Source organism: Carcharodon carcharias, chromosome 15, assembly GCF_017639515.1.
Source record: "Carcharodon carcharias isolate sCarCar2 chromosome 15, sCarCar2.pri, whole genome shotgun sequence".
NCBI classification, from domain to species: domain Eukaryota; kingdom Metazoa; phylum Chordata; class Chondrichthyes; order Lamniformes; family Lamnidae; genus Carcharodon; species Carcharodon carcharias.
Genome location: NC_054481.1, coordinates 26,368,828 through 26,392,033, shown reverse-complemented (window position 1 = coordinate 26,392,033; position 23,206 = coordinate 26,368,828). Strand labels below are relative to the sequence as shown.

The 23,206-nt window shown below is 42.1% G+C and overlaps 1 protein-coding gene across 1 annotated transcript in view; it reads right to left on the bottom strand.

The window, feature by feature from the left end:
* Positions 1-2,732: 2,732 nt before the first annotated feature.
* tecpr1a (tectonin beta-propeller repeat containing 1a) overlaps positions 2,733-23,206 on the bottom strand; it is an 82,038-nt gene continuing 61,564 nt past the window's right edge. Inside the window, exons 19-26 of the mRNA XM_041205776.1 lie at positions 21,782-21,838; positions 21,470-21,644; positions 20,058-20,193; positions 19,255-19,347; positions 14,278-14,384; positions 9,810-9,929; positions 4,766-5,055; positions 2,733-3,861 (exon numbers count right to left, since the gene is read on the bottom strand). Of these exons, the coding sequence (XP_041061710.1) occupies positions 4,870-5,055; positions 9,810-9,929; positions 14,278-14,384; positions 19,255-19,347; positions 20,058-20,193; positions 21,470-21,644; positions 21,782-21,838 (874 nt within the window). The 3' untranslated portion in view covers positions 2,733-3,861; positions 4,766-4,869. The remainder of the gene's footprint in view (positions 3,862-4,765; positions 5,056-9,809; positions 9,930-14,277; positions 14,385-19,254; positions 19,348-20,057; positions 20,194-21,469; positions 21,645-21,781; positions 21,839-23,206) is intronic.

The following is a 23,206-nucleotide window of genomic DNA, read 5'->3' as shown; positions in this document are numbered from 1 at the left end:
GGAGGTCTATCAATTACTTGGGTACGAATAGGTGTAAAGGTGACAAGGCCTCAAGGATACTAAGGATACTGTGTGAAAGGTACTTGGCAAAAATTCTGGAGCAACTGGAACTCAAACAGAAGTGTTTAATATCTTAAGGTTTATTTTCTTGAGCATAATAATGGAGAAGCTGTTGTCTTCTCACCGTTTTTGTAAGCACCAATGGGAGAAGCTTGGTTGAAACTTTTGCTCATTGTTTTGTGACTAGATGGAGTGCACTGGCTATCTAGTAGCACTGACCCGAAAACATAAATGCCTGATATAATCACATTGCACGAGTCTCTGGATAACTGTAGGCAGCTCCCTAGCTGACCCTGAACCAGTTAGAGCGGGATTGCAATTATGTCAATGCTCGGGTGAAGGAGTGGAAGACAGCTTGTCAGCTGATAGCTGGGTTTCAGGCTTCCCGCTGGTTATTACTTTGTCTGGAATGCCTTCAGCCTTGATTGGTTTTGGTTTACCTGATAAAATATTAGCTTTATTCAAAGGGTTGTAAATCATTGGAATTCTCTGTCCCAGAGAGTTGTGAATACTCCATCGTTGGCTACATTTAAGGCTGGGACAGACAAATTTTTACTCTCTCAGAGAATCAAGGGATATGGGGAGTGGGCAGGAAAGTGGAGTTGAAGCCCAAGATCAGTCATGATTGTATTGAGTGGTGGAGCATGCTTGACAGACCATACGGTCTATTCCTGCTTCTATCTCTTGCGTTGAATATTCCAGAATTCAAAAATCTCCAAACAGAATGAAAGAAAGAAGGAAGACTTACATTTATATAGCATCTTTTATGACCTCAGGACATCCCAAAGTGCTTTACAAACAATGTAAAAATATTTTTGAAAAGTACTCCCTCTCGTGTTGTAGAAAATGTGGTAGTCAATTTGTGCACAGCTAGATCCCACAACAGCAATGTGATAATGACCAGATTATGTTTTACTGATGTTGTTCGAGGAATAAATATTTGTCAGGATAGCACAGAGAAATTCTCTGCTCTTTTTTGGACTAGTGGCATTGGAGCCTTTTACATCCTCCTGAGATTTGATCACTTGTCCGAAGCACTCATGCATCTCCTTATTGGTATTCTGAAATTATCTTAGTGACATGCAGGGGATGAAGATTAAGGTTCGTACTCTATTCACATTTCAAAGTGTCACAGGAGGGTGAAGGGTGTCAGCAATACAATTTGCTTTAGTGAATCAGGACCTTAAAGAAAGGTATTAGGGCTTTGGCCAGCTGATAAAAACATGATGAACAGTCAGATAATGAAGCTGCAATAACAACTTAATTTTTGGCTTCAAATGTGAAAATCCACATAACAATAAAGATTAAAAATAACATCTGATCTAAATTAAAACAAAAACAAAAATACCTGGAAAAACTCAGCAGGTCTGGCAGCATTGGTGGAGAAGAGCACAGTTGATGTTTCGAGTCCTCATGACCCTTCAACAGAACTGTCAACTGTGCTCTTCTCCACCGATGCTGCCAGACCTGCTGAGTTTTTCCAGGCATTTTTGGCTTTGTTTTTGTTTTGGATTTCCAGCATCCGCAGTTCTTTACTTTTATCACTGATCTAAATTGATGCATCACTCCAGAGTCAACTTGAAGACATTCAGTGTGGCAAAGATAATATAGATTAACTAAAGATTCAAATAGAGACACACAGTATATGCAGTACATTGTTGAATGGAATATAGCTTTTCCGCTGGTACATTCTCAAATACTATTAGTAGGCATCACAGCAGAGGCTCCCAGTAATTGAACAACTATTCCCTTTACCTGTCCTGTTTTCAATACTTTTTAATGAGATTTCATTTCTTTATGTGCAATAAAAGCTCAAAAGAAAACATTCAAGGCTTCCAAAATGCTTTGCATTGCATGTTATTCTCCAAACAGGGTTTGACTACTGTAATACAGAGTTTATGGATCAGTAGTTCAAAAGGACAGGCTGTTCCTACCATATTGCTTTCATCCTCTTTAACTTGCTGTACTAAAGGACCTCAATGCCACCAGATGAATTATTTTAAAACATCCTCCAATAATTAATAAAACACCCTATGTGAACCGACTTGTGATTTAGCAGCAATATCACATCTAACATTCCCAGCTCCTATTACTTTGCTGCCTTCACCTGGCTGTGCTAGAATCTCCATTTTCCCTGGCAAGTCTTCAATCCCTCACTCTGGAAGGGAGTTATGGGCAAGCCTGAAGTGTGAGGGGATGATTTTAACAGGTGGCAGCTGGTTGGGTTGGACTGAAGTCACTGGAAAGCAAAATTGGACTGGCTGTAAATAGGGATAGGGTGTAAATGGATGATGGAGGGTGTAAATGGGAGTTGTAAATGTGAAGATTTAAACGGGAGGTAAATAGGCCTATAAATTGATGGAGGGTGTAAATCAGGGGAATTAAATAAGTAAAAGCAAAATACTGCGGATGCTGGAAACCTGAAACAAAAACAAAACTAGCTAGAAAAACTCAGCAGGTCTGACAGCATCTGCGGAGAGGAAGACAGTTAACGTTTCAAGTCCGTATGACAGACGAATCAGATAAAGAGTCACTCGGACTCGAAACATTAACTGTCTTCCTTTTCGCAGATGCTGTCAGACCTGCTGAGTTTTTCTAGCTATTTTTGTTTTTGAATTAAATAAGTAAATGGATGGGGTGTAAATTGATGTAGAGGTGTTAATTGTTCTGGCTGTAAATGAGGAGTGTTTTAAATGGGGGGTGGGGTGGGACGAGGCAAAAATTGGTGGGTGTTGTAACTGGGGCTGGGTGCAAAATTGGATGGACTGTAATTCGGGCCAGGGTCTAACTGGGGTGAGTTGTTAAAAATAAGACATTGGGCCTGTGAAACTGTAACTCAAGAGTGGTTCATACCTTCAAGACAGGACAGTAATTGGCAGAGAAAATAGAAAAATGGCCTCACCACTGTTAATTCAGTTTCCCTATAATAACCAATTGTCAATACAGCAGCTGAAACCAAAACTGGGGGTCATAAATGTAAGGCAATCTCCAACAAATTCAATAGAGAATTTTGGAGAAATTTCTTTACCTAGAGAGTGGTGAGAATGTGGAGTTTGCCACCAATGGAGATAAATAGCAGACCATTTAATGGGAAGCTAGATAAACACGTGTGAGAAAGGAATAGAAGAATATGTTGATAGGGTGAGATGAAGTAGTGAGGGAGGAAGGAGGTTCTTGTGGAGTGTAATCATTGATTATAGACCAGTTAGGTGAATGGCCTATTTCTATTCTGTTATATAAACATTAAGATAACATTTGGGTATATATTTATCCTATCTCACACTGTTACAAAAGTTCATTTTCCATGGGAACCTCCCATCATATCCTAATCAACAATCCATCATCACACCAACAGCTGGTGCCATGGCGCCTCATTTTTATCGCCAATCATGTTCGGGTTCAATCAAATATTTAAAGATGGGACTGATTCTCAGTTATGTTCAGATACAGTCTAAAAATCCTTGGAACCAAACATTTACTTTGCCAAAACAGGAATCAAGACAACATAAAATGGCAGTGAATAGTTGAGGCAGTACAAACTGTTTCATTGCAAGATGCATTTTTTCAAATTAGTGGTATAAAACAATGGGCGAGTTGAGGACATACAATACAATTTTAGCCAACCAATTAGACTGCCATTATTTGCAAAATAAACTGTATTGGATTCCCATTGTAAATGGCACTAGATGTATGGAGGTGTATTTGATATTGTTTCTGACAGTTGAACGTGTCTAGATTCAGTAGTCCAAACCTGATTTAGTTTGCATTTGGCCCATCCTTGGTAGCATAAGCCGAATTGATCTAAAAAATTTGATAATAAACATCAGGATTTTCAGTGTTGAAGGATGATTAATGTCACATGGGATAACTCAGAACAAACAGTAGAGAAATAGGTCATTCAGCTCAACTGGTCCATGCATCTCTCATATCCCTCCTTACCTGAACCAATTAATTGTAAAGGTAATTCAGTGACTTTAGCTAAAACACTGCCTGGTCGAACAAGTAGCAACATTCAGAGCTGATGTGCCATTGCAGCATGAGAAGCACCATGACGAATAGACCATCCAGCATAATACTGCAATCAATATTATTGACACTCACCTAATCTAAATACACTACACATCCATTTAGAATGCTGCCTTGATCTAAAGTGAACAATACATGGCAACTAGCCATATATTCAATCTGTTTTAAAGAGCTTCCAGTGGCTGTACCCAGTCACTTTTTCAGCACAGACCCTGGTTGTACACACCTTTTTACAGGCGGACCCTTTCCTGAATCTCAATCCACATTGGTGGATTTATGAAGTTCGGGTCAAGTTATGCTTGGCTCTTTAATAGATTCTAAAGATTCAGGGCACGTGCGAATGTGTCAATGTGATGATGTTAACATTTCCACTGCAAGATCCATTATGGGGCACCCTATCCTGAAAGCAAATTGGATTGATGTTTTATTGGCCTTTTGATCCTGCAGAGACTGGGTTACAGATGGACCGCAGTCTGATCAACAAGGCAATGGAGTGGAATCCAACATATTGTACTAGTTTTGGATATTTCAATGTCATACACTTGAGGTAACTGCACTATGTTTTTTGGTATTGGATTTCAAACAAAGTGAGAGCCTTTTTTTTGCCAAAAGTGCAGTACAACTAGGGTAACAGTTAAACACTGTTAATAGAGAAACTTTACAAGAGCATTCTACTTACTTAAGAAAGGGACGAGTCTGAGATTGATCTGGGAAAGAAGATTAGTAGTTATCCAAACTGATAACAACACCAAACAGAAAATATAACACTTCTGGTATAAACTGTCAGTAATTAACAGCACTTCCATTAAATTCCTGTTGTTCGTTGACCATTAAACTGCTTCTGGAATTATCACCGACAGTTCCATCCTGATTAGGTAATTTCACTGGTGTGTTATCCGGTACCTTAGGAACAGGATTATGAGAAGATTCCACAGAGTTTGCTCTGATTGTAATGTGGTCCCAACCACCCTTTAAAAAGAGAAGAATTTCACAAGTTATCTTAATGGAAGAGACCTCACAGTGTGCAAATCAAACTTAAATTACACGTAGCTAAGGATCATTAAAGTTTTTTTTGTTAGTGATTTAAAACCCTGGGGTTCACAAATATTTTGCGCAGAACTGTACAGCAAAGAAGGAGGCCATTCAGCTCTTTGTGCCTGTGCTGGCTTTTTGAAAGGGTTATCCAAATACTCCTGCAATCCAAACCCCACCTTTTTCCCATATTTCTCATTTTCAAGAATTTGGGTGGACTCATCCCAGATTTGCACTAAGTGCAGAAGCGGGCAGGTAAACGCTGTTTTACCCATTAGCCCCAATGGTGGCTTTTCATGTCGTATCATCCCAAACCTGCTGCATTTGTTAAGCATTCCCAGGAAACATGCTATTTCCATGGTGGGTGGGCTCTCATGCGTCCACCAGACCATTACATCGCTGCTGGATCACGCCGGGCATCACATTTAAAGTGCAGCCGCACACACACCTCTCAGTGCTTCCAGCCTAGGACTGCCGCACGGAAGACACCCTAGCCCTGAAAGGCAAAAAGACTGCAGCTCCCAGGTTTAGTGACGGGTCACTTGAGCACCTCTTGAACGATGTGGAGGCCTGCCCTGATGTCTTCTACCCCTGTTCTAGCTGCAGGAGGGGCAACTGCATCACCAGTCCAGCATGGGAGGCATTGATGGTCAGTGCCAATGCCCTGCAAAAGAGGACAGCCACCCAGTACCACTACAGGATGAATGGTCTCATCTGTTCGAACAGGATAACTCATTCTTCTTATTACATTCAACTCACACATTCACAAATCCATCACACATCCGCAGGAATCTCACACCTCAAGGGACAACACCACTAACTCTCACACACCCCCTCACACCTCCATCAGGCTCATACCCTCTCGAGCTTGTGTCCTCATCCTGTCCATGGCTCCGCTCACCACACAAACATTCCACGCAGTGTCATGTGTCCTGCTCACACACTCTCCATCTGTTTTCATGCAGGAGAAATCTGCTCACATCAGCAGGAAGAGGTCCCAGACTGGAGTGGAGTGGCCCACATTAGGCCCCTCACACACTTTGAGGAGTGTGCCATCGCGCTGACTGGTGAGGACATGGATTGTGCCTGCGCTGATGGTGAGGTCCATGGTGAACACCCTCGTGGGGATCCTGCACCACATCATCCCTCTCTCAACGCAAATGTGAGTGCTCTCTCTCCTGCTATTGACTGCTGCCATGCATTACTTATCTCTACTTTGGTTCACAGGGAGATCTGCCAAGCAACCAACACCCTCAGTCAGCCAGTCCCTCACCTCCAGCTAAGAGGTCACTTTCTTCATTGAAGAGCTGGAAATAAGCATCCTGGAAGACCTATCACAATGCTTACCCACACCCTACACCAATGCAGAGACACACACCTCGGTGGGACCTAGATCTAGAGCATGCTCGAGTTCACAATCTGGTGGTTGCTGCACGGGCACTGCGCAGCAGCAGGAGGCAGGTTCATGCAAGCTCCTCGACACTTGGAGGACTGCTGGGGGTTAGGCATTTGTAAGGTAATGAGCCTCTGGATTTGGCCTTCCAACTCATCTGGGAGAGTCAGAAGGTGGCATGGGAACATCATGCAGAGCTGTTGGAAGCCCTCAACAGAGTGGTACGCGAGTTAGAGGAGTGCATCCGCCTGCTCTCTGATGAAGTAGTGCCTACATGTGCGTCTATGGAGATATCCATGGGGAGGATGGCAGATGCCATGGAGACTCTGGTCCAGCAGAACACAGATGTGCGCAAAGCTGCACTCTGATCCAGTAACCATGGGCGAGTTCATGCAGTGGCAACTTGAGAGGGAAACAGGTCACCTTTACATCCCTTCGGGTGCTCCTTCCCCTCAAGGAGTAAGGCCGGAGCTGCCGGGCACCCGAAGGGAGGAGGAGCGGCAGTTGGTCACCCCTGGGTCATCCACTCAAGAATCTCAGAGGCTTTCCGCTCCCTCTGAGTCTCCATTGCCTGTGAGCTCCTCAACCTTGTCCTCTGTCACCACAAAGGGAGCAGCTGGCCAACAAGTGATTCTGGAGGGAGAAGTGTGTGTGACAGGGCCTTTCGGAGCCTCATGCAAGCACTCTCCCACGCATGTGGATCCTTCACATACCATACACACCTGAGTTTTGAATGCTGCCTGCTGGGGTTTGCTTTCAATTGCCCATCTGAGCTGACCTGCATCTCCGCCCACCCAACGATCTCACTCTCATGCAGCATCTAATCTTGCCCACCATGACTGCCATTTCACTTTCGATTCAGACAGCATGGTCTGGAATCGCTTTTTCGTCACCTTCCCTGTCTTTTCCCCTTTCCCAGTCACCCATTTCTTTTGCCCCATCACTGTTGATGCCCTGGCATCACCTTCCTCCTCCCCTCCGTGACCTACCTGGCACAACCCTTTTCCTTCGGGGATGTCCAGGTGAATGTGTATGTTCCTTTCCTTCCCGAAAATCCACATTCACCTCCCTGACCACCTCCTTCCCACCCCCAGGGTCCATGTCAGCCTCCGAGTCCCCACCAACCACCCTCGCTGTTCCTTCTATCGCTATCGTAGAACCCCCACCCTACTGCCTCACTCTGCCCTTGGTCATTCTTGCCATTTCCTCGTTCCACATCCACTCACCAGGAGGCAGTTATGGACTCATCAGGGCCCTCCCTTGTCAGTTGACCTTGACCTCTTCCCCCCCTTGGAACCACTTCCACCCTTGGAGCCCCTCCTTCCCCCGCTCCCCCAGGTTTCCCTCCTTCAACCCAGTACCCCCCCACAACCCCCACCATGGCCGCAATCCCCCCACTCCCAGACTCTACTGCCGCTTTTAGTCCTTCCCCCTTCCTGACTCATTCGGACACCCTTACTCCTTCCTCCAGCCTTAGTCCTTACCCCTTCCCGACTCCTTCCGCCACTCTTATTTCTTCCTTCAGCCTTACTCCTTCCCCTCTCCAGACTCCTTCCACCCTATGGAATCCCTCCCCAGACTGCCCTCCTTCCCCCCTCTGAACTCCTTCCGTTACACCTTCCACCCCTCCCTTACACCTACCTCCCCAGTTGCTGTCTTCTCCCCTGTTACCCTCTCCTCCCCCTGTACTCTCTTCCCACTCCCAACCTCCCCCCAGACACCTTCATTCCCCACTTCCAATCTCACCTCATCCTGACACCCTTCATTCTCCCCTCCCAACCTCAACCCATCCTGACACCTGTCCCTCTCCCAGTCGATCCTAGACCTTCCTCTCCCAGCCCCCGGTACATCATCCCCCGTGACTTTCCAACTTCCGTGTGCTGCTTCACAGCAGAGCCATGTCCATGGGAATTCACCCAGCATGCCATGGACATTCCTCCAGTGTGCCATTGGTGTCGGGCTCCGGCATCATCTGCTCCTCGGATGTCCATGATATGGGCAAGGCCCTGGCAGTAAATCCCGACTTCTGCATGTCACACTTGTCAAGATGTGTTCTGCACTGGTGCACAATCACGCCGATGTGGACGGATGATCCAGCGGGAGATGGAATTTGTCTGGTGGGCTGGTCTTATAATGAAATGCAGATGGATTACAATGAGATTCCCGACGTCCGCTGGCGGGGAATGCGGTCCACCATTCACAGGCTGAGTGGATGATCGAAAACTGGTTTCAAGACAGTTCTTTAGCCTTCTTGCCATATTGTCTGGTCACACCTCTGAGCACGACCGACGCCAGCAAGCAAGGACAATTCCGCCCTTTATCCAATTCCCTTTTGAAAGTTACATTTGATTCTACTTTTTCATAAATTTTTTGTTTTGAAAGTTTTGGTGTGATAAACTGAGTGGGAAAAATCAGGAAGGGCTTAGCCCTTCCCAAATAAAAGTCAGATAAGTCTGGTAAACCAATTAAAAAAAAAATCGATTGGGAACAATACTCAAATTGAACAAATCAAAGAATAGAGTAAGGTACGGCAGCATGTCTATGAGGCTCAATTGTGGTTCTGAAAGTTCTGTCAAGCACATTTTTGCAGCACAAACAGCAGCAAGGGATAAAGTCAACATGAAGGTGCATGTTTTATGGTAAAGGGAAATGAATTCACGCATCTTAAAATGTGGTCATTTTACACCAGACTATGGTACATCTGACATCGTGAATTGGCTCGATTCATTTCTGTCGGTTGCACCTGTAACTTATGCTCTGTATGTTGAATTTAATTATAAAAGCTGTTCTGTCCTGATATTTGGGGAGAGAGATGTGCCCGCATTGCACATTACATCCACATGTTATATATAATATGCAATAGCCTTAAGGCTGTGATATACATGAGTCACTGGCCCCAAGTTTAGTTGGGAAATCAATTGGAAATTTCGGGGGTTGGTGGTAGATAGGCAAATTCGGGAGGAGACTTTTTTTTAAACTAATCTAAAATTTAAAAAGATATCAGGAATTTATGGTGAAAAACGGGTAAAGAAATTATTTAATGATCCTCATACTTAGTTTACAGGAGTGACTTCTTTAATAGATCTCAGCTTCCTAAAATATTGAAAAAAATAAAACAAATTAAGATTAATGCCCTGAAGCTCTTGAGGCTTCTAGCATCTTTCTGGGCTGGATAACAGAAACTTGCACATTTAATTAAACACCACATTAAAAGGAAATGCCCAAGTGAAATGCATTATTTATGATGATTATATATAAGCATTACTACATCCACATCAATTATAACTTGTTAACTTACTCCGATGCCATAGTCCCAACTGCTACCAATAGGCTCTCGTGGCTGGACACCCATTCGATGGCACACTGTACCACAGCTTAAGCTGTGACTGCCCTGAACTTTATCGGCAACTATCCAAACCTGTGTCAGGGACAATAGTATGTTAATTGTTGGTCGACCTGACCTGAATCAATTCAATTTGCATTTGTATAGCAACTTTATAGTAAAATGTCCCAAGATTTCACAGGCGTGAGTAACAAATTTGACATCAAACTATAGAAGGAGATATTAGGCTAGGTGACCAAATGCTTGGCCATAAAAGGAAGAAGTGTCTTCAACGAGGAGGGAGAGGTTTAGGGAAGGTTTTTTAAAAGTTATTCTTTCATGGGATATAGGCATCACTGGCAAGGCCAGCATTTGTTGCCCATTCCTAATTGCCCTTGAACTGAGTGGCTTGCTGGAGCCAGACCAGGTAAGGACGGCAGATTTCCTTTCTAAAGGACATTAGTGAACCAGAAGGGTTTCTATGACAATTGATGGTAGTTTCATGGTCAACATTAGTGAGACTAGCTTTCAATTCCAGATTTTATAATTGAATTTAAATTTCACCAGCTGCTGTGGTGGGATTTGAACCCACGTCCCCAGAGCATTAGCCTGGGCCTCTGTATTACTAACTCAGAGACATTATCGTTGCACTACCGTCTCCCCCTAAATTCCAGAGTTTGGGACCTAGGCAGCTGAATCCAGGGCCACCAATGATGGGGCGATTAAAATCAGGGATGCTCAAGAGGCCCCAATTGGAGGAGTGCAGAGATATTGGAGGGTTGTAGGGCTGGAGATGTTTACAGAATGATGGGGGAGGAGAAGAGGGTGGATCGAGGCCACTGAGGGACTTGAGAAAAACAAGTATGAGAATTCTAAAATTGAGCTGATGCTGGACTGGGAACCAATCTTTATTGTGTTAACTGAAAAGTTCAGTGCAATTCTATAACCTTATTTCCATATTTTTCTGTTAGAGGGTTGTAGATAAATGTCAAATAAGGTTCCATTCTTTGATGCCCCAAATGTGAAACATGAATATTCGTTAACATTGGATATTAATTTTATACAACATCACTAGCAGATTTAGATAGACCTGACTGAAAGAATAAAAGAACAAAACCACACAGTTACACCACAGTTCTCATTTTTCAAGATCAGTAATATCAATCTATATACCTGAGAATTGAAACATTCTTCTCTTCATAAACATAGGGCCCAATTTCAACTCTGTCTAAGTGAATAGGGGGTTTCGAATGGGTTAAAATTGGGCCCTATATAATCTTTAATCTAGCAATTAAAAACCCCTTTTCCATTTCTTTCTGAGAATGGTATTTGTGAAGTTACTATGTTTTTTATTGCCTGATCCTTGTACCTCTTTAAATTTCTTCCCTGTTATTTTTGCATCACATAATACCCTGACTGAGAGGGCATGGGGCCAGAAAAGGGGATACTTTTCACTGCTTTAGAATTACAAGCATGTTCTTGGTGCAGGTCAACATGACCTCTGATTGTATGTCCCTTCTATTCACCGGCTCCCTAATAGTCCAGATGAGATTTGCAGAGGAAGAGTTATTTATTCTGGGACTTTATTCTCTGGGGGAGAGGAAGAGGAGGATAAGAAGATGGGGTGGGGGGGCCTGATAGAGATCCTTTAAGATTTTCACTGATGTAAACAGTTTGTGCCTGGGAATATTCTTCTGTTGGGTGTAGGCTTCCAGGATGTAGTTTAAAATTGGAGATGGCAAAAAATATAATGTAGGCAATTTGGTTTCAGTAAGACAGTGATAGATTTGTGAAACAGATTACCAGAAAACCTTGACAGGTTTTGAAAAAAGACCCGGAAAATTTCCTATTAGAAAAGGTGATACAGAGTGATTGGCTCTTGTACCATGGCAAGGATGGAAGGTTCGAAAGGGTTGAGTAAATGACCCAATGGTCTTGACGCTAATATGTTTCACTATGAGAACCCATTGCTTAGCAACCCATGATGAAATGCATTGTCATAAGAGGAACACTCTAGACCATTGATCCCAATGACCCAGCAGTACTTTCCTGAAAGTTCACGAATTGAAAATCAGCTCAATTATAAATATAGACCATTGCAAATTAGAATAATTTGTTAAGTCCTTTAGGGAAGGAAACCTCCTGCCTGGGTCTCTATGTGACTTCAGTCCACACCAGTGTGCTTGACCTGCATCTGCCATCTGAATTGGCCTAGCATGCCACTAAGTTATATCAGTTCACCTGCTTGCAAGTAACTAGGAATGGGCAATAAATGTCAACCCTACCAGCAATGTCCATGTTGCCAAGAATGAATTTTAAAAAGTTGTTGCTTAAGGAATCCCAATTTTGTGGAGAAATAGAATTTGTTTCTTTCTTCATAACTTGCAGCACATACAGTATCCTGAACATCTGGAGAGATGCTCCAATAACAAATTTAAAATATTCAACAAATTAACCATTCAACATTTCAGCAGAGTGATGTTGGAGGGAGGATATAATGGGGCCTGGAAAACATGGCACTGGAATTACATCAAAAGGTGAGTCAGGTCTAACCATTCTGGGATCCATGTTAAAATATCTGTGTGCCAAAAAATCCAGGCAACAACTACTTTTATTCATATAGCGCCTTTAATGTTGTAAAATATCCCAAGGAGCTTCACAGGAGTGATTGTCAAACAAAGTTTGACACACAGTCACATAAGGAGATATTAGGACAAGTTGCCAAAAGCTTGATCAAAAGGATAGGTTTTAAAGCAGCATCCTAAAGGAGGAGGGAGGGATGGAGAGGTTTTTCTTTGGGAGAAAGGGGAAGGAGAGATTCCAGAGCTTTGGGTCTAGGCAGCTGAAGTCATGGCTGCCACTGGTGCACTGATTGATATCGGGTATGTGCAAGAGGTCAGAATTAGGGGATACCAGAGATCTTTGAGGGATGCAGAGCTGGAAGAAGTTACAGAGATAGGGCAGAAAGAATTGATTTAGTAGGTTGTTTATTCATTAGGAGCTGTCCTGCCAACAATTCTGTCATGCTGAGAAAGTGGGCCTTAGCAAGGTATAGAAATCAAATAAAATGCCCAATCCATCTTCAGTATCTGGGCTAAGCTGTGTCCATAGAAAGCAGAAGGTTATAACACAGGACCAGATTCATAGATTTCCACCGTATTCCCATTTCTATTTATGTTCACTGGTGTGCAGAAATTCAGAGAAGCTTGCAATGAGATCTTCCTCATTGTCCCCTGAAAGCAGGACAAAGGGTGCAAGCCAATGAAACATACCTCAGCATTGTGCCACTATAAACGCAAATTGTTTATTTTAAGGCTGATGCAGAGTTTAAAGCTGGGCAGTGGCTGAAGCAATGAAAAGGGTGTCAGGAACTTTTTTAACATAGTCAAAAAAGTGAGTGAAATTGACCTTCTTGCAGTCAAAATGCTTGCTGACAGGAACAGCTCATAAAGCAAGTGGGTAAGAGAAAAGTGAAGGAACTGCAGACAGCCAGTAGAGGGCAACGCTGTTATAGGGCAAGGTAAGTGAGGTTGTATCACTGCAAAAGCAAAATACTCTGGATGCTGAAAATCTGAAATTAAAACAGAAAACGCTAGTAAAACTCAACGGGTTAGCAGCAATTGTGGAGCGAGAAACATAGTTAACTTTGAGAGCTGTTAGAAGTTCTGGTCTCCCCACTACAAAAAAATAAAGAGGCACTGGAGAATGTACAAAAAAGATATACAAGGATGATACCAGAACTAGGAGCATACAACCATCAGGAAAGACTGAACAGCCAGAGCTCTTATCACCAGAAACGAGATTGCTGAGGGGCGATCTAATTGAAGCCTTTATAATTTCTGATCGGAGAGATGTAGAGAAAATATTTTCACTTATGGGGGAGATCAAAACTTAAGGCTATAAATAGAAGACAGTCACCAATAAATCCAAGAGGGAATTGAGGAGAAACCTTTTACCCAGAGAGTGGTGAGAATGTAGAACTCTCTACAAAATGGAGCGGGTGAGGTTAATAGCATACTTGCATTTAAAGGGAAGCTAAATAAACACATTAGGGAGAAAGGAATAGATGGATATGCTGATGAGGTTAGATGAAGAAGATTGGGAAGGGGCTTGTGTGAAGCATAAACACAGGCACAAACCAATTGGAATGATAGGCCTATTTCCATGCTGTAGATTCAATGTCATTCTATGTAATCGGAATCACAGAATTGTTACGGTGCAGGAGGCGGCCATTCGACCCCCTAAACAGTTCAAGTCTAAGAATCTTTCACTTTGTTCTAATGAAAGGTCATCAACCTGAAACATTAACTCTGTTTTTCTTTCCTGCCTGACCTGCTGAATGTTTTCCAGCATTTTCTGAGGCTATATGAATTCCCATTACTGGTATGGAATGTAATGTGAAGGAACAACCTAAACTGAGGTTTACACATCAGAGAGGACTAACCTGATCAAGAGGACCTACGGACACTTTGCGAACATTGGTAGAAACATGCTGCCAGCACGATCCTTGAGGATAACTTGGTGCAATACCTTGGCGAAACCATAAATTACCTAGAATAAAAGCACCAATAATTTAGGAAAACTTTTCATCGTGCAGAATAGTCGTGTTCAGTAAAATCTTTGTCTTGTTTATTGATTAATTAAAAATACTTACACTGATCCTTTTCTAATTCTCTTTCATTTAAAGAAAATGATTTATATTACTGCCTGAAATGACAGTGGAAACAGATTCAATAGCTTTCAAAAAAGAATTGGATAAAAATTTGAAGGGAAGAACTTGCAAAGCAATGGGGAAGGAGGGGAGTGGGACTAATCAGATAGATCTTCCAAAGAGCCAGCACAGACATGATGGATAGAATGGCCTCCTTCTGTACAGTTTGTGTACATGATCATTCTATCATGCTATGATTTTTCAAAAGGGTGTTTCTATCCAGTTTCAGTTTCCATTTAGGGGAGAGCTGTAGAGTTTGGGGCTACATTTGGGAATAGGTAAGTGACTGACATCTGAAATAGTGGAGTAGTTACACAAATTACCACTAACCACCAATGCATCACAAAGAAATAGACTATGTGGGGGGGTGACATGTAAGTCATGCAATAGCCCCATGCATTGCAGACAAAGGAAATTTCACCCCTTCTTCCATAGCATGACTTGTAACAATGGTGAATACTGTGGGCAGTCCCTTATGTAGCTGTCTGAAGGCTGTGTTTTCTGCCAGTGCCGCAGCCAATGCTGGGCATGCGCAGTCAATTCTCTTGCTCCCTTACGTCATAGCAAGCGATGGAGTCGGCAGCAACCAGGTCCAAAAATGGCACTGCTCAAGTAATCACAGCTGCATTTTCTCCCCTTGATCCCCTTATAAAGATAAAAATGGTTTTTAATCATTCAAATTTATTTCCGCCTGATGCTTTGTGAAATAATTGGGGTTTACTTAAATTATCATGAAGCTTAACTGATGTTAAACAAAAAACGTCAAATTAATAGATAGAAACATTTGGAAATATATGTTACTTTTACTTAAATCTATGCATAGTTTAATAATTTAAAATTGACAATACTTGCTACTGCCCTGTTTGATCTTTACCCAAAAACTTGTAAACAGTGCATGTTCCTGAAGGCACTGATGTATCATAAACTCTGCTTATTCTCAGTAAGTATTTCACGACTTGAATTTATGAGTGGAATTTTTTAAGTAGTTTGAAATTTAGCCAGGGTCACATTGCACAAACTGTCAATGGGTTGTAACATCAACTGGTTGCCAAAACAAGGCTCTCAAATTTACATATAAGAATATAATAACCAGATACATATTTGCCAAACTGCAATGTAAAACTACTTCATTTTGCGTGCTGATGTCATTCATGCATGTACAGAGGTGTACTGGCAGCTGGGCGCAGCGGAGTGTCATTCACCATCCGCACATGCGTGGGGCAGTGCGCACATAAAACCAGATTTGGTCATTTTGCATTGGCAGGAGTTGCATTGCTATCTGAAACCAATATAAGCTTCAGCTTAATTCTACCCTGTTACATTGTGTGACTCAGATTCTTATCTTTAATATGTATCTTAAAAACATAGAATCATAGAATGCTATAACACAGAAGGAGGTCAATCAGCACATTCTGCTGGCTCTTTGGTAGAGCTATCTAATCAATATGCTCTTTTCCCATGGTCCTATAATTATTTTTCCCTTCGAATATTTATCCAGGTCCCTTTTGAACATAACTGTTGAATCTGCTTCTGCTACCCTTTCAGGCAGTGCATTCTAGATCACAACAACTCACTGTATAAAATAATGTTTCCTTCTTCAACTAGAGTATTGCGACCAGTTCTACGCTACGCTTTAGGAAGGATGTGACGGCATTAGAGAGGGTGAAGAAAAGATTCACGAGAACAGTGGCAAGGGTGAGGAACTTCAATTATGAAGATAAATTGGAGAAGTTCGGACTGTTTTCCTTAGAGAAAAGAAGGTTGGGAGGAGATTTGATAGAGGTATTCAAAATCATGAGCTATCTGGGCAGTAGATAGGGAGAAACTGTTCCCACTTGTGAAAGGATCGAGAACGAGAGAGCACAGATTTAAAGTAATTAGTAAATGAAGCAAAGAAGTGATAGGAGAAGAAACTATTTCATGCAGCGTCTGGAATGTTCTGCCTGAGAGTGTGGTGGAGGCAGGTTCAGTTGAAGCATTCAAAAGAGAGTTAGACTATTATCTGAACAGGAAGAATGTGCAGGGTTACGGGAAGAAGATGGGAAATGGTGCTAGATGAGTTGCTCATTCGAAAGCTGGTGCAGACATGATGAGTCAAATGGCCTCCTTCTGCGCTGTAACAATTCCATGATTCTTATGGTGTCCTCTGGTTAATGATCCTCCTGCCAATGGAAATAGTTTTTCTTTGTTCTAGGGGGTGTGGGTGACACTGGTAAGGCAGCATACAGAACCAATCACTAGTTACCCAAAGGACATTAAGAGTAATTCTTATAGTGTGGGACTGGAATTGTATTACTTTTTACTCTGGGGCCAAGGCTCATAGCATTTTTACTGTGAACTCTCCATTCTGTATCACTGGCTCACATGTGCCCCATCACAACATCTCAAAATTTAACAACTGTAAGACCTTAGGGCCTAGCCAGGTGAAGGCAGAATTAGGGAGAAAGAAGTTGGGAAAGGCACAAAAGACCACAGTTGGAAGAATGCAGAGTTCTTACTGGTTGTAGAGCTGGACATACTATCCCCAAATCTCTCTGCCTCCCCACCTCTCCCTCCTCTATTAAGACTGTTTAAAATCTTTCTCTTACCAAACGTTCGGTCACCTATTCTAATATTTCCTTCTTTGGCTCAGTGTCAGATCTTTTCCAATAACACTCCTTAGAAGCACCTTGGGACATTTTACTGTGTTAAAGATGCTACATAAATGCAAGTTGTTGTTGAATGAAAATTCATCTCCTAATGGACAGGACTGGAATTATGTGTGGGTCAGACCTGGTAAAGGATATCAGGCTCCATTTTTTAATTCATTTACAGGATGTGGGTGATGCTGGCTAGAAAACTATTTCCATTGCATTTATTGCCCATCCCTAATTGAATAGGTGGTGATGAGCTGCCTTCTTGAACCGCTGCAGTCCATGTGGTGTAGGTACACCCACAGTGCTGTTAGAGAGTTCCAGGATTTTGACCCAGTGACAATGAAAGAATGGCAATACATTTTCAAATCAGGATGGTGAATGACTTAGAGGAGAAATTCCATGTAGTGGTGTTCCCATGCACCTGCTGCCCCTGTCCTTCTAGATGGTAGTGGTCGTGGGTTTGGAAGGTGCTGTCTAAGGAAACTTGGTGAGTTCCTGCAGTGCATTTTGTAGATGGTACACACTGCTGGCACTGTGCATCAGTGGTGGAGGGAGTGAATGTTTGTGGATGTGGTGCCAATCAAATGGGTTGCTTTGTCCTGGAAGGTGTCAAGCTTCTTGAGTGTTGCTGTTGATGCACTCATCCAGGCAAGTGGAGAGCATTCCATCACACTCCTGACTTGTGCCTTGTAGATAGTGGACAGGCTTTGGGGAGTCAGGAAATGAGTTACTCGCCTCAGGATTCCTAGCCTCTGACCTGCTCTTGTAGCCACAGTATTTATACGGCTAGTCCAGTTCAGTTTCTGGTCAGTGGTAACACCCCAGGATGTTTATAGTGGAAGGAATCAGCGATGATAATGTTATTGAATGTCAAGGGGCAATGATTAGATTCTCTCTTGTTGGAGATGGCCATTGCCTGACACTGATGTGGCACAAATGTTACTTGCCACTTGTCAAGCCTGGATATTGTCAGCTCTAGCTGCATTTGGACATGGAATGTTTCAGTATCTGAGGATATGCAAACAGTGCTGAACATTGTGCAATCATCAGCAAACATCCCCAATTCTGCCCTTATGATGGAAGGAAGGTTATTGATGAAGCAGCTGAAGATGGTTGGGCCAAGGACACTACCCTGAGGAATTCCTGCAGTGATGTCTTTGAACTGAGATGATTGACCTCCAGCACCACAACCATCTTCCTTTATGCTAAGTATGGCTCCAGCCAGTGTAGTGTTTACCCCCGATTCGCTCAAGCTCCTTGATGCCGCACTCAGACAAATGCTGCTTTGATGTCAAGGGCAATCACTCTGACCTTACTCCTGGTGTTTAGCTCTTTGGTCCAGGTTTGAACTAAGGGCTGGTTGGATTTTTACAATAATTCGGCAGTTTCCAAGGACATTTTCTGATACCAGTATTAATAAATTTGCACAACGTAAGATTGAGGGATAACACTTCATCTTTTGATCAGGTACTTTACAACTTTGTCCTTGAATTCAACAATTGCAGGTCATAACCACCGCTCCCATTTTTTCAGACAGCAGGTATGGTAATGGTTCTGATGTGTTGGCCTATATGCCTCCTCTACACCCATCTTTTGTTTGTTTACTTGTTCCATTATCACCCCCTTTTGTTTAACATTATCGCCATTCCTTTTGTCATTTAATCACTCCTGCCCTCCATCCTATCAGAGACCTTTCCCTTTGTTCTTCCCCTTGTTTTTATACTGCTGAATCTCTAACTATTCCCAATTCTGATGCAAGTTCATTGACCTGAAACATTAACTCAGTTTCTCTTTCCACAGACACTGCCAGCCCTGCTGAGTATTTCTAGAATTTTCTGTTTTGACATTATCATATCAGACTGTTTTTAAAAAATGCAATTTTCCATGGTGGGATTTGAACTTTTGACATCTGGCTTGCTAGTCTAGGACCAGCAGGCTACTGTACCTAAAGTATAGTCACATTTCAAATATCTACATACTAATTATATTTTGAAACGATAGACAGTATGTAGTAGCTTTAATGCTGTTGGTCTATCAATACAGAGTAAATGTTCACACAAGTGTGTCAGTTTACCATTTTCATCCACTGTATACACAGATGTCTGGCCCACAGACACTTGTGTCAGCTTCTGTTTGGGAGGGGGAGGAATGTGGTACCAACAGTCACCTGTAAAGAAAAGAATGATTTGCATTTATATAGTGCCTTTTGTAGCCTCAGGACATCCCAAAATGCTTTACAGTCAATGAAGCAATTCAACTTCTAGCCACTGTTGTAATGTAGAAAACATGGCAGCCAATTTGCGCACAGCAAGCTCCCACAATTTGATAATGACCAGATAATGTTTTTGGTGAGGGTAGTTGAGAGATAAATATTGGTCCCTGGATACTGGGGAGAAATCCCCTATTCTTCTTCGAAAGAGCGGGTGTGGGATCTTTTACATCCACTTGAGAGGGCAGATGGGGCCACAGTTTAACATCTCATCCGAAAGACGGCACCTCCGCCAGAACAGCACTCCCTCAGTATTGCACTGGGAGTGTCGGCCTAGATTGTGTGTTCAAGTCGCTGGAGTTGGGTTTGAACCCTGAATCTTCTGACTCAAAGGCAAAAAGGCTACTCACTGAGCCATAGCTGAAAACTAAAAAAAGAGTAACATACACCATTTGTCAGCAGAATTCCAAAAAATTCATTGAGGACTGCAGAAGATTTACATTGCATTGTCACCTTAAATGCAAACTTCGTTATGTGCAAGTTTAAAAAAAAATCAGGACATTAAGCATTTACGAAAACCTCACTGTAGGGGACCCATACAACAATAAAGTTCAGTTTCTTAAAAAAATTGCTTTGGCAAGATTTTAGCTCCTGAAATATGTGTTTACCTGTGGAGTTTTGTGGGGAGACAGAACCACGGTAGAAAGCTGCTCCATCCCTAGCAATGGCCCAAACCTGGTAATAGGCCCCAATAGAGATTGATACAAACGGTTGATCTGTACCGATGTGCAGCCATGAAACACCCTGAAAGAAAAGTTAGTTTACTATGATATTACGTCAAGTGTTTCATACAAAACCATTTACAGACAGATGGTACCAATTCATTCATAGTTGAAAAAATAATAGTGTAGCACTTGCACCTGAGTCAGAAAGTCATTGATTCAACCTTAATCAAAAGACCTGAGCACAGAATCTAGCCTGACACTATAGTACAGTACTGAGAGATTGCTGCACTATTGGAGGTGCTATCTTTTGGAAGACACTTTTAAACCTGTTCTCATGAAGTCGTAAAAGATCCCATGGCACTATGTGAAGAAGTGCAGGGGAGTTATCTCCTATGTTCTGGCCAATAGTTATTCCTTAACTATTCCTTAACATAATTAAAACAGTTTTTTTAGTCATTGTCATATTGCTGTTTGTGGGAGCTTGCTGTACACAAATTGGCTGTCGTGTTTCCTACACAACAATAGTGTTGAGGCTTCAAAAGTGCATCATTGGCTCTAAAGGACTTTGGGACATACTGAGGTCATGAAAGGTGTTATATAAATGCAAGTTTGTCATTCTTTCTTTAACCAACATGATCAAAAACCGTTGAGCTCATTGCTGTTGTGAGACCTCAGTGTCTGCAAAAACAGTTGTTGCATTTGACTGTGTAACAGTACATGAAACCCTTTGGGATGTGCTGAAACATAAGATCCAATGTTTTATAAATCCAAGGATTGTTTTTTCTCTCACAGAGCAGTGGATATATGGAATAACTCCAGTTAAATTAACAAATGATGCTTCAATTGGCACCTTATAAAAAAAATTAAACACCTCGTTAAATTGCCGGTCAGCAATGGGATTAAAGCAAGGGTATACACATACTGTAATGATAATCAAAGGTGTTGTTGCTATGTGTGGGTTCTTTTGCTTGGGAGAGTTGTGCTAAGGAAGGTTACTGGTTGGCATGAGTAATGTAAGGTGCATGGTTAGGTACTCTAGAGTTCAGCTATAGTTGCTTTTTGTGGGGGGATGGGGAACAGGGAGAAGTTTTCCCAAACTCTTACCCCTAGAGATGAAAGGCCATTTGGCAGGATCCACGATAGGGTGGATTGGACATAGTCAGTGGAGGGAATGGCACAATGGCCTTCACACCTCCATGCTCATTTCTTCTTTTAAGTAGGCTCAAAATAAGTCATTTGAGATTTTCTGAAAGGTACTTCAACTTTTCCATTGAAGTCTAGTTTTAAAGAAACAGCACTATCATAAACAAGAGATTTGTTTGAAATCTGCTACAGGCTAAAATGCATTTTCTTACTAAAGCATTTTGCTTTGTTACTCCCAGCCTACACAAGACGTCTCCTTTATTGCTAATGGCCCACAATGCTGATGCATCGTCTGCCTTCTGTGACACACATGGGATCAGCGAAATGTCCCGGAGAGCGATGGGTGCAACCTCAAACCAGGGACCCGTTGTAACTATTTTGCATTTTCTACGGAATTAAAAACAAAAGTGCAATTAATCCTTTGCAATAGAAAACTGAAATCCAGTCAGCAGAGAGAAATTATTTTTTCAAATAGAATAATTTGCAACATTAATGTAAACAACCCTTTCAATTTCAATCTTTACCTTGCCCATCGTTTGCGTCGAACAAAATCTTTTATTGTCTTCTTTCCATGGTAAGAGCTGAAATGGGCAATATTCATTAATATCACGCCTCATATTAATATGATTACAAGCTCATTTCATATTTGATCTCTTTAAAAATCGTAAGACAAAACTGAAATGCATATTGTAAAAAGGAAATTAAAAAACAAACGTTCAAAAGCACCACCTAAAATAATTGAAAAGATTTTTTAACATGCTGGTGAATAAAAATCACATAACTTGCACTGGCAATCATCCCTTATGTTAATGGACACAGCTACACTCATACATTTTGAACAAGATCCATAAAGTTTACAAATGGAGAACATTTGATTAAACTGCATCTCACAATCCCCTGCAGTCATGCTCTATACTGGGTCAAAATCCTGGAACTCCCTTCCTAACAGTGCTCTGTATGTACCTACACTACGTCATGGAATTGTTACAGTGTAGAAGGAGGCCATTCAGTCCATCATGTCTGCACCGGCTCTCTGAGCATTTTGACTTAGTGCCAACCTCCTGCCTTTTCCCCGTAACCCTGCACATTGGATGATTATTTAAATAGAAACAATGCCCTCTTGAGTGCCTCAATTGAACCTGTCTCCAGACAATGCATTCCAAACCTTAACTACTTGCTTTGTGAAAAAGTTTGTTCTCAACTCGCAGTTTCCTCTTTTACAAAACACTTTAAAACTGTTTCCTCTGGTTCTTGATCCATTTACAAGCAGGAACAGTTTCCCCCTATCTACTTTGACCAAATCCCTCATGATTTTGAAAACTTCTATCAAGTCTCCTCTTAGCCTTCTCCTCTCCAAGGAAAGCAATCCCAATTTCTCCAATCTTTCCTCATAACTAATGTGTCTCATCCCTGGAACCATTCTCATAAGCCTCTTCTGCACTCTCTCCAATGCATTCACATCCTTCCTATAGTGTGGCGCCCAGAACTGTACACAATACTCCAGCTGAGGTCTAACCAGTGCCTTATATAAGTTCATCATAACCTCCCTGCTCTTGTATTCTATGCCCTTATTAATGAAGCCTAGAATACTGTATGCTTTAGAGACAGTTCTCTGCTTGTCCTGCCACCTTTAATGACTTATGTACATATACACCCAGGTCTCTCTGCTCCTGCACATCCTTTAGAATAGTATCCTTTATTTTATATTGTCTCTCCATGTTCTTTGTACCAAAGTGTGTCACCTCAAACTTGACTGCATTGAACTTCATCTGCCACCTATCCGCCCACTCCACCAATGTGCCAATGTCCTTTTGAAGTTCTACACTGTCCTTCTCACAGTTTACAATTCATCCACAAACTTTGAAATTGTCCCCTGCACACCAAGATCTAGATCATTTATATATATCAGGAAAAGTAAGGGTCCCAATACTGACCCCTGGGGAACTCCA